At 53.8% G+C, this 11,790-nt stretch overlaps 1 protein-coding gene across 4 annotated transcripts in view; it reads right to left on the bottom strand.

Moving 5' to 3' along the window:
- Nucleotides 1-705: 705 nt before the first annotated feature.
- Nucleotides 706-11,790, bottom strand: part of TFAP4 (transcription factor AP-4) — a 33,703-nt gene continuing 22,618 nt past the window's right edge. Inside the window, exons 2-7 of one of the 4 annotated variants that reach the window (XM_038763463.1) lie at nt 6,930-7,095; nt 5,396-5,494; nt 3,976-4,146; nt 2,017-2,154; nt 1,558-1,719; nt 706-1,023 (exon numbers count right to left, since the gene is read on the bottom strand). In XM_038763463.1, the coding sequence (XP_038619391.1) occupies nt 802-1,023; nt 1,558-1,719; nt 2,017-2,154; nt 3,976-4,146; nt 5,396-5,494; nt 6,930-7,095 (958 nt within the window). In that variant the 3' untranslated portion in view covers nt 706-801. The remainder of the gene's footprint in view (nt 1,024-1,557; nt 1,720-2,016; nt 2,155-3,975; nt 4,147-5,395; nt 5,495-6,929; nt 7,096-11,790) is intronic. The other 3 variants (XM_038763464.1, XM_038763465.1, XM_038763466.1) reach the window with 3 other exon arrangements.

The raw sequence follows: 11,790 nt of genomic DNA, 5'->3' as shown, positions 1-11,790 counted from the left end.
AAAAGAAAACAAAAAACCCAAAATACAAAACAAACAAAAAAAGGCGGTTGTGGCTGAAGAAGGGGATCTGGGGGTGAAGGCCTAGGAAACTGGGGTGGGGTGGGGGGGTGGAGAAGAGGGGCAACTAAAACCCTAGTGCCAAGCAAGGCTGGGGGCGGGAACACCCAACACCCAAAGCAAGAAGCTCCACAGAGGCCAGGACCCCAAGAGCCGGCTCAACCCGACCTGTCCCAAGGGCCCCAAACCCAGTTAAGTGCTTAAAGGGGGAGGAGGGGGAAACCGAGGAAGGGAAGGGGGGGGGGAATGGGGACAGGGGGACAGAGGGGGAGTCAGTGTTCCCGGCCCAGGGGAGAGCAGGGGTGGGTGGGACGGAGGAAGGAAACTTTTTTTAAATTATATGGAAAACGGTGGCTCGCAGGGGAAGGGGTGGAGACGCCCAGCAGGGCTGGGGGGTTCCCTCCCGCCGACCCAAGGCCCCCCTCCCGCTGCCAGACTCCCTCCCCGGCCCCTATCCGCCTCACCCCGGGGACCCCTCCGGCTGCCTGGATGGCACAGCTCCCCCCGCCCCTGCCCCAGCCCGGCCCCCCAACCCGGTCTCCCGGCCGGGCGAGTTGGTGTCGGTTTCTCTTAAAAGGTTGAGTTACAGTATTGAAAAAGAGGTCATAAAAGAGACCCAAATGACATTGTAATTTTTTAAAAATCTCTCATCAGAGCCCGCGTGCTCCTCCCTCCCTCCCTCTCTCCCCGCTGCAGCACTGCCCGGCCCGGCCCTGGGGTGTGGGGGAGCGGGCGCGAGGGGGGTCAGGGGAGCTCCGCTTCCCCGCCCAGGTCCTCCTTGCTCTGGTCCATGGCGTCGTCGCTGTCCTCGGGCTCGGAGGAGTCGGAGGCCGTGTCGGAGGCGGGGGCCTCGGCACCAACCCGCCCCGGTTTGACAATCACGGCGCGTCGCTGCTCCTCCTGCTCCTCCTGCCGCCGCTGCTGCTGCTGCTTCTCGTGCTGCGTGCCCTCGATGTGCTGGATCGCCTGCCGAGGGACACACACACCCCCGGGGCTCACACACTTCCATCCAAGCCCCCAGCCCAGGAGTCTCCCCTTTGCCACGAGGCTAGGCCCCCCGCCCCCCAACCTCCGCCCAATTTGGACCCACTGGGCCGGCCCCGCCAAGGCCCTTCCGGCCCAGCCGGGCCAAATAAAGAAATAAATAAATAATGGCATTTGTCAAGCGCTTACTATGTGCAAAGCACTGTTCTAAGCACTGGGGGGGATACAATGGCAGTTGATCCCACTGTGATCAAAGTCGGTGATTAAAGTCAATCACTGATGAATTCAGATGCCAACCTCCACCCACAGGGCCTGGATCCAGGCCTGGCATCCAGGACAGGTGGCCCTGGACCCTTCCACCCTCCCCGGGGCATCAAGTATGAGACTGTGGACGATCGATGTTATTGGAGCAGTAATGGTGTGCTGGCTGTTTGGGATGTTGGAAGAGCCCTTATCAAGCGCCTCCCTCCTCTTAGGTGACCGCGACCCCCGGCTGTCCACCCGTCCTCCCGTTACCTGCACGATGGTGTCCAGGTTCTGCCGAGACGTGGAGACGGAGTTGATGACGGAGGAGGGGCCCATGGTGACGACGTTGACGTGATGGGACGGTGGGGGTGGGGGGGCCGGCACGATCACTGTGGGATGGTGCGTGGGCGCGGGCCCGTGGGTGGGCAGGAGCTGTGGGCCAGACAGAGGGGTGCACGGACCCTGAGACTCCCTGCCCACATTTCCCGAGCCCACCCACGGCCAGAGGGGGAAGGGAAGTGTCAAGCCCCACACCCCTCTCTCCCAGCCCACTTTTCTAGAGTCAGTGAGGTCCCACGGCCTGGAGCGGGGGCTGGGCCGACCCGGGGTCCTCTGAGGCAGCCAGTGAACCCCCTCCCCGGGGCCAAGAGCACCAGGTCCAGCACACCCCCAGCTCCTGCCAGGCAGGTTGGGATTGGGGGACTGAGGCGGGCGGTCCGGTGCTCTCACCTGGGTCCGGAGCTGCTGCTCGCGCTCCAGCTTCTCTTGGTGCAACAGTCTCACCTGCTCCTGCTGCTGCTGCAGCTGCACCTGCTGAGCGATCACCTTCAGCTTTTCAGGGTACATGTGGGCCTCCAGAGACCGCACCTGCAGGCCACGGCGGGGGAGCCCGGCTCAGTGACTACGTAGGGGGCTCTAACCCCCAAAATCCAGTGACCTCCAGTCAACGGTCTTCTCCGCCCTGGACTCCTGCCCTGACAACAACCCTCTGCCTGGCCCCCCATCACCCTGGCAGACTCCATCAATCCCCAGGGCGGCCTTGCAAACCTCATCTGTAGAGTAGGGTTTAAGACTTTGAGCCCCATATGGGACATGGACTGTGTCCAACCGGATTACTCTGTATCTACCCCAGTGCTCAGAACAGTGCCTGTCACAAAGTAAGCACTTAAACACCACTTAAAAAAGAAAAAGCGCCTCATCAACCCAAGAAAAGTAATTACTAACAGTTACCATTAATAATAATGACAGTAATAATAATGATCCTAACTGCAGTATTTGTTCAAGCACTTACTATGTGTCACTGTATTACTTGATGGGGTACATACAAGAGAATCAGGTCCCCACATGGGGCTCACAATCTGAGTAGGAGGGAGAAGAGGCGTTGAATCCCTATTTTGCAGTGCTCAGAACAGTGCTTTGCACATAGTAAGTGCTTAATAAATGCCATTATTATTATTATTTTGCAGATCAGGGAACTGAGGGCCAGAGGAAATTAAGTGACTCCTCCGACAAGGTCACCCAGCAGTTAAATGACAGAACTGGGATTAGAACCCAGGTCCTTAACTCCCAGGCCCATACTCCTTCCACTAAGCCACCCTGGTTCCCTTTGTTTACCAAGCCATCCTCTCCTTGCCCCCACCTGCCGGGAGGCTTATGGAGATTTAAAAAAAAAAATCAATAAGTATTTATTATTGTATAATCAATAAATCAACCTGTGTAAATCAACCTGTATATATATATATATATATATATGCATATATGTTTGTACATATTTGTTACTCTATTTTATTTGTGCATGTTTATTCTATTTATTTTATTTTGCTCATATGTATTGTTTTGTTCTCTGTCTCCCCCTTCTAGACTGTGAGCCCACTGTTGGGTTGGGTAGGGACCGTCCCTATATGTTGCCAACTTGGACTTCCCCATCTTACCTCCTTCCCTTCCCCACAGCACCTGTATAATATGTACATATGTTTCTACATATTTAGTACTCTATTTATATATTTAACTTGTACATATCTATTCTATTTATTTTATTTTGTTAGTATGTTTGGTTCTGTTCTCTGTCTCCCCCTTTTAGACTGTGAGCCCACTGTTGGGTAGGGACTGTCTCTATATGTTGCCAACTTGTACTTCCCAAGCGCTTAGTCCAGTGCTCTGCACACAGTAAGCGCTCAATAAATACGATTGATTAGTACAGTGCTCTGCACACAGTAAGTGCTTAACAAATGCCATTATTATTATTATTAATAAATATGATTGATTGATTGTTGAGTAGGGACCATCTCTATATGTTGCCAACTTGTACTTCCCAAGGGCTTAGTACAGTGCTCTGCACACAGTAAGCGCTCAATAAATACGACTGAATGAAAGGATGAATGAATAAGGAAATGATTTCTCACTCCAGGTCAAAGAACAAGCAAACTTCTTTCAAAATTGCCTTAAGGTGCGGAGAAACGCCTCTCACCTCTCTCCGCCCCATGGCCTGGAACCAGCGGACGCTCCCTCTGGCTTCCACCAGAGGGCGCCGGAGGCCTGCAGGTGGCTGCACCGTTACCCTCTGGGCACCAGAGGGCGCCAAGCTGGGCCCTGCTGGCCACTCTACTAGCCACTCGGCCACTGTACTGGCCACCCACCTCCTGGCCACCTGGCCACTGTACTGGCCACCCACCTCCTGGCCACCCTCACCTGCTCCTCCAGCATCATGCGGACCGAGCGCTCCTTATCCAGCTGCTGCCGCAGCTCGATCATCTCCCGCCGCAGGTCCTCCGCCTTCTCGTCCTCCCAGATGTCCGGCGAGCCGATGCCTTCGTCCTTGTCCTCGGCCCGCCGCCGCTTGGGAGATGAGCCACTCAGCTCCTGGGGGCCCGACAGGGTGGAGGGTCAGGGGGTCCTCTAGCACTCCCCCGGCTGGACTGTAAGCTCACTGTGGGCCGCCAATATGTCTAGCAACTCTGTTCAACTCTCTGTTAAAAGTCCCCTTTTAGACTGCGAGCCCACTGTTGGGTAGGGACTGTCTCTATATGTTGCCAACTCGTACTTCCCAAGCGCTTAGTACAGTGCTCTGCACACAGTAAGCGCTCAATAAATACGATTGATTGATTGTTATACTGTACTCTCCCAAGTGCTCAGTGCAGCGCTCTGCATGCAGTAAGTGCTCAATCGGTAAACTGTGTGCTCTAAAGGTTTGGGAGAGCATAATACAACAGAGTTGGTAGACAGGTTCCTTAAAAAATGATTGATTACAGCATCAACCCCCCAAGGAGGAGAGGACCTGGGGCTCCACACCAAAGAGACCACCGATCCACAACTGCTGGGCAAGGGCTAATTGGCCAGAGATGGCACCTACGTCCCCTACGGGTCTCCCGTCCGGCAGAGCCCTGGCCCATCCCTGCCTCAGGCCAGAGGTAATGGGTGAGTCAGGGAAGGGGAGGAGAGCGGGGAATCAGCAGCACTGAAGAATGCTGGGGAGGGGACCGGTCGCTTATCATCATCATCATCATCAATCGTATTTATTGAGCACTTACTGTGTGCACAGCACTGTACTAAGCACTTGGGAAGTACAAGTTGGCAACATATACAGTCCCTACCCAACAGTGGGCTCACAGTCTAAAAGGGGGAGACAGAGAACAAAACCAAACATACTAACAAAATAAAATAAATAGAATAGATATGTACAACCAAGTGCCTGCTGCTGCCCCTTGGGCCTCTGGTGGGTTCCTTCTGCCCCACCACCACAAAGCCGAGAGTGCCCGGCCAAAACAGGGCCCTCCGCACCCCAGGTCGGCACTGGAAGTGTGGGATTCATTTATTCACCCAATGGTATTTATCGAGTGCTTATGTGTGTACAAAGCCCTTGGGAGAGTAGAATACAATAGACACATTTCCAGTCTTCTAGACTGTGAGCCCACTGTTGGGTAAGGACCGTCTCTATATGTTGCCAACTTGTACTTCCCAAGCGCTTAGTACAGTGCTCTGCACACAGTAAGCACTCAATAAATACGATTGAATGAATGAATGCCCACAACGAGCTTACAGTCTAGAGTGGGGGAGACAAACATCAAAACAAATACATTACAGATTTAAGGGGAAGTGTGGGAATGGATACCTGAATGAAGCGCTTGAGCTGTGTGTTCTGCTGCAGTAGCCGAGTCTTCTCCTGCTCCAGCGAGAAGATGTACTCTGCCGTCTGTTGGAGGATGGCCGCCTGCCAGGATGGAGACGGCTCACAGTGCAGGCCGGGCACCCCAGCCCGTCCAGCACCCCCCCGCAGGACCCAACTCCCTCATCCCCCGGCCCTTAGGGCTGCAGTTCTTTTGCTAAAAGGACTCCAGCTGTTGGCTTCAACACAACTGCTCACTGGCCTGGTTTTCATTTCCTGTTGAGCTGCACAGAGGGTCCCCCCAGAGTCTCCTCTGCCAGGCTGGGCTGGCCACTCCTGCTCCAGGACTCCCATCAGCTTCCTCACTGGTCTCCCCGCACCTCACTCCGCCGCCCAGGTGGTTCTTGAGACATCGCCCTGTGTACATCTCCCCACTCTGTTTTTCCTAATGGTACCTGTGAAGCACCGTGTGCCAGGCTCACACTAAACGCTGGGGTAGATACAAGCTAATCAGGTGGGACACATACCCCGTCCCACGTGGGGTTCACATCTTAACCCCTATTTTGCAGATGAGGTAGCTGAGGCACAGAGAAGTGAAGTGATTTGCCCAAGGTCATGTAGCAGACAAGAGGCTGAGCAGGGACCAGAACACAGGCCCAGACTCTTTCTGATAGACGACGCTGTGACTTCTCAAAAAACCTCCCACAGCTGCCCATTCCTTTCCACATCAAGCCCAAATTCCCTGACCACAGGATTTAAGGCACTTTATCAGCTATTCTCCCTCTTACTCATCCACTCTCTTCTCCCATTTCACTCCAGCTTGCAGTCTCACTCCTCTGTGGTTCATCTTCCCCCGTACCTCATTCTTGACTTCCCCACCTCCAACTGGCTCACACCTTTCCTCCTGCCTTCGAAGCCTCCAGAACAGAGCTCTCCTCATTTTCAGAGCCTACTGGGTCTTCCCTTTGATTTCCCAACCATCTCCCCGGCCCTTCTGCACTCTCTTTGCGAATAGACTTGCCTGTTCCATTATTTTAAACCCTCGTTCCTTCTGTGTTTGTCTCCTTCCACAAGACCGTGAGGGCGGGTGTGGTGGTTTGCTTTTTTCAAAATGGTATTTGTTAAGCACTTACTATGTGCCAGGCACTGTACTGAGCTCTGGAATAGATCCGAGCTAATCGGGATGAACTCAGTCCCTGTCCCACATGTGGCTCGCTGTCTTAGGTCCCACTTTATAGATGAAGTAACTGAGGCACGAAGAAGTGAAGTGACTTCCCTAAGGTCACATAGCTGACAAGTGGCAGAGTCAGGATTAGAACCTGGGTCCTTCTGACTTCCAGGTTTGGGCTCTCTCCACCAGACCATTCTCATTCTCTTCTAATTCTGGTACTCTCCCAGGCACTTAGCGCCATGCTCTGCCCACGGGAGGGGCTCAATAGACTGATGGGTTGGGCACATCTAGTCTTAGCTTCCATCCGGCCTGCTCTCCCATGCCCCCGGCCAGGTTCCTCCCACCCCAGGAGGCGGGTTGAGGGCTCACCTTGCTGAGTTTCTCTCCATCCGTGTGGGGGATGAGGGTTTTCAAGGACTGGAAGCCAGCGTTGATGCTCTGCATGCGCCGCCTCTCGTTGCTGTTGGCAATCTCCCTGCGTATCCGCCGCTCCTGGTCCCGCTGGGTCTCCGGGGTGAGCGGGATGTTGGCCAGGCTGCCGGGAGGAGAGGACAGGAGGCCAAGGGGTCAGCCGGTTCCACACAAGGTCACTTTGTCCAAGCCCCTGCCTCCAGGCAGGCCCACACCAGGGCCCGGCCCGGAAAAGGACTCTCAGAACCTGGCACGTCAGAACCTCCTCATGAGGACGGTGCTCTGGACACAGTAAGCGCTCAATAAATACGACTGATTGATTCCCAAGGTCTGACCTCATTCCCTGCTGCTGTAACGGAACCCCAATCCCTCCTATCCCAGGCCCTGGGGGCTAGGGTGATGCACCATCCATCAGACTAAACTAAGATTCCAGCTGTGAAACGGACAGGGTACATACACTGGCAAGCCGCTGCTCAAAGTAACTATGAAGGGAATGTCAGCCCGAGACAACGTGACAGGAAGAGGAGCAAAAAACTCTTCCCTAAACCCCAGTTCCACCTCATTCCCCTTTCCCAAGCCAAAGCGGCTCAACCTCCTGGCACTCCTCCGTGTGGTCCATCCGCTCTCCTCACATAATAACAGTTAATAATAGTAATAATAATAATAATAATGATGAGGTTGGTATTCATTATTAAGTTGCTTACTATGTGCCAAACGCTGTACTGAACACTGAGTAGATACAAGATCATCGGCTCGTTAACAGTGCATGTCCCTCAAGAGGCTCAGAATCTAAGGAAGAGGGAGAACAGGAATCGAATCCCCATTTTACAAATGAGGAAACTGAGCCACAGGGAAATGAAGCGACTTGCCCACGGTCACCCAGCAGGCGGGCGGCAGAGCCGGCAGCAGAACCCAAATGCTCCGACTCCTCACACCGGGCTCTTTCCCAGGGCCTCGCTGCTCTTTGCCCCGAGACCGGGCCCAATATTCTTGGACCTCCAGGATGTCCGGTCCTGTCCCTAAAGCCCACCTGCCCCGCTCTGGGATTGGCTGCACCTGGAGGGAGAGGGTCTTGCGCTAATCAGGATGTTTCCAGCCCTGAGAAGCCAAACTCCCGGCATCTCTTGCGGTCACTCTGCAATGAAAAGGCCAGGCCGGGGAGGGGAGGGAGGGGCCCTCTGGGGCGGAGGGCAGCTGGAAGCGGATGAGCCTGGCAGGCGGCAGGGGTTCCTCCCTCCTCTGGCCTCCTGCAGCCGAGACAACAGTCAGGAGCCAGTGAGTTCCTCTGCCACGGACACAGTGGGGACAGCATGTGTGTGGCCCGGGATGAGAGGGGGCCGGGCCCCACTCCTCCATTTCCCTCCCTCCTCAAGCCCCCTCCCACCCCCCAACTGATGGCTTCCAGATGCTGGGCTCCCAGCGGAGGCTGCCCCGCCCCACCCAAAGCCACAGCTCCCGCCTGCTTCCGGCCCAGCCCCCTCCCTGGGCTCCATCCTCCAGTGATCTGGCAGCTTGGCCAGGAGATCAGTTTCCAGACCGCATGCCATGGGGGCCGGGGGGAGCATCAGGGGGGAACCAGGGGTCCGGGCTGCCCAAGGCCCCCTCTCCCCGGGGGCCCGACCCAGTCTCTCCCTCTCGCCATCGGGTACAAGTCCTCCCCTTCACAGCCACAGAGCTCGGGGGGCAGAGAAGAAGGGGTCAGGGTAGCTCCCCAGCAAGGTCACCCTGTGTCGAGTCCACCCGCACCCCCCCACGCAACAAGAACTACGTCCCCCCAAATCCATTTCGCTGGATCCCAATGCTTCGCACCCAACCTCCACCTCCCAAATCCCGCTGCAGCCCTTCAGACAGAGGCAGAGTTAGTGGACAGAGGCAGCACGGTGTAGTGGACGGAGCCCGGGCCTGGGAATCAGAGGTCACGGGTTCTAATCTCAACTCCCCCACTTGTCTGCTGTATGACCTTGGGCAAATCACTTTGCTTCTCTGAGCCTCAGTTACCTCATCTATAAAATGGGGATTGAGGCTGAGCCCTACGTGGTGCCTGTATATATGTATGTACGTATTTATTACTCCATTTTATTTGTACATATTTATTCTAATTATTTTATTTTGTTAATATGTTTGGTTTTGTTCTCTGTCTCCCCCTTCTAGACTGTGAGCCCACTGTTGGGTAGGGACTGTTTCTATATGTTGCCAACTTGTACTTCCCAAGCGCTTAGTACAGTGCTCTGCACACAGTAAGCACTCAATAAATACAACTGAATGAATGAATGAATACAGGGACTGTGTCCAACCCAATTTGCTTAGCGCTTAGTACAGTACGTGGCATATAGTAAGTGCTTAACACCAGAATTACTATTATTATTACTATTATATTATTTTTCCTTCCTCCTGAGGGCCAGGGAAGGGGCAGACCAGCTAGGCTGTAAGCTTGTTGTGGGCAGGGAATCTTTAGTGTTATCCTGTACACTCCCAAGCACTTAGTACAATGTTCTGCACACAGTAAGGCTCAATAAATACAACTGACTGACCAATCGACACAGGAGCGAGGTGGAGGCGGGACGGGTCATGTGGGGAACTGGGATCAGAGCTCTCCTGGATGGGCGGGGAATGAGTCTACCCATACTGTGTTCTCCCAAGCGCTTAGACAGTGCTTTGCACACAAATACGACTAAATGGATGGATCAGACAGACACTAGTCCCAAGGGTGGACCGTGACTGGCCGTCTCAGGCCTGCGTCCCCCGGCTCTCTCACTCCCAGAATCCTCTGGGTTCTAGACTGTGAGCCCACTGTTGGGTAGGGACCGTCTCAATATGCTGCCAACTTGTACTTCTCAAGCGCTCAGTACAGTGCTCTGCACACAGTAAGCGCTCAATAAATACGATTGAATGAATGAATGAAAATGCTGAGCCAGCATCCACCATGTCCAAGGGGCAGCCCTGGAGTCCATTCAGTCCATCTCCAGTGGCTACCAATCAACCTACGCATCAGACAAAAACTCCTCACCCTCAGCTTCAAGGCTGTCCATCACCTCGCCCCCTCCTACCTCACCTCCCTTCTCTCCTTCTCCAGCCCACCCCACACCCTCTGCTCTTCTGCCACTAATCTCCTCACCGTGCCTCGTTCTCGCCTGTCCCGCCATCGACCCCCGGCCCACATCATCCCCCGGGCCTGGAATGCCCTCCCTCCATGCATCCGCCAAGCTAACTCTCTTCCTCCCTTCAAAGCCCTACTGAGAGCTCACCTCCTCCAGGAGGCCTTCCTAGACAGAGCCCCCTCTTTCCTCTCCCCCTCCTTCCCCTTGCCCTCCCCACAGCACCCGTATATATGTTTGCACGTATTTATTACACTATTTTATTTGTACATATTTATTCCATTTATTTTATTTTGTTAATATGTTTTGTTTTGTTGTCTGTCTCCCCCTTCAAGACTGTGAGCCTGCTGTTGGGTAGGGACCGTCTCTATATGTTGCCAACTTGTACTCCATGCACTAGATCTCTATCCCACTCTATCCCAGCTGCTCTATCAGCCAGCCCAACAACCTTCTCGGGCTCAGCCCTCGGACTTCCACCGCCGCCAGGAGGAAAACCAATTCCCTTTTCTGGGTAACAATGCAAACTCCCACACGGAGTGGTCACTCATGGCCCAGTGCCCCCCGGCTCCATACCCTCAGAACCAGTCGGGGTACAGACCAACTAACGGCTAACCTATGCCCGGCCGGCAAGAGGCCGGGAGCCCCAGGCCACGGCTCCATCCTCAAGGGGTACGCCAGGGTGCTGGGGGTAGAATCCTCCTGTTAGGACCATGCACACTCAGGACCCTGGGAGTGGATTCTTCCACAGGAAGCCCAGAGCCCCCATTCCAGGCAAATCCCACCGCGTCTTTCTGGGTCCATTCATTCAATCATATTTATTAATAACAATAATCATAATAATGGCATTTGTTAAGCGCTTACTATGTGCAAAGCACTGTTCTAAGCGCTGGGGAGGCTATAAGGTAATCAGGTTGTCCCACATGGGGCTCATGGTCTTAATCCCCATTTTACAGATGAGGTAACTGACGCTCAGAGAAGTTAAGTGACTTGCCCAGGGTCACACAACTGACAACTGGCGGAGCCGGGATTTGAACCCACGACCTCTGACTCCCAAGCCTGTGATCTTTCCACTGAGCCACGCTGCTTCTCTATTGAGCAATTTATTGAGCAATTACTGTGTGCAGAGCATTGTACTGAGTGCTTGGGAGAGTACAATATAATATTAATAATAATATAAAAAGCACTTAGTATGGTATTTGTTAAGTGCTTACTATGTACCGGGCACTGTTCTAAGCGCTGGGGTGGATACAAGAAAATCGGTCCCTGTCCCACCTGGGGGTCACAGTCTCAATAACAGACACATTACCAGCCCACAACAAGCTCACAATCTACAAGGGGAGACAGACCCCAATATAAATAAATTATAGATGTGTACATTCATTCATTCAATCGTATTTATTGAGTGCTTACTGTGTGCAGAGCACTATATTAAGCGCTTGGGAAGTACAAGTTGGCAACAAGTTGGTACATAAGTGCTGTACGTAAGGGCTGGGGTGGGGTGATCAATCAATCAATCAATCGTATTTATTGAGCGCTTACTGTGTGCAGAGCACTGTACTAAACGCTTGGGAAGTACAAGTTGGTAACATAAAGGATGTTTAAAGGATGAATGAAGGATGCAAGTCGGTGCAACGTGGAAGGGAGTGGGAGGAGACGAAAGGGGGGCTTAGTCGGGGAATGCGTCTTGGAGGAGATGTGCCCTCAATAAGGCTTGGAAGGAGGGA

Source organism: Tachyglossus aculeatus, chromosome 21 (genome assembly GCF_015852505.1).
Source record: "Tachyglossus aculeatus isolate mTacAcu1 chromosome 21, mTacAcu1.pri, whole genome shotgun sequence".
In the NCBI taxonomy this organism is placed as follows: domain Eukaryota; kingdom Metazoa; phylum Chordata; class Mammalia; order Monotremata; family Tachyglossidae; genus Tachyglossus; species Tachyglossus aculeatus.
Note: the sequence above shows the minus strand (reverse complement) of the source record. Positions and strands in the feature narration are given on the sequence as shown.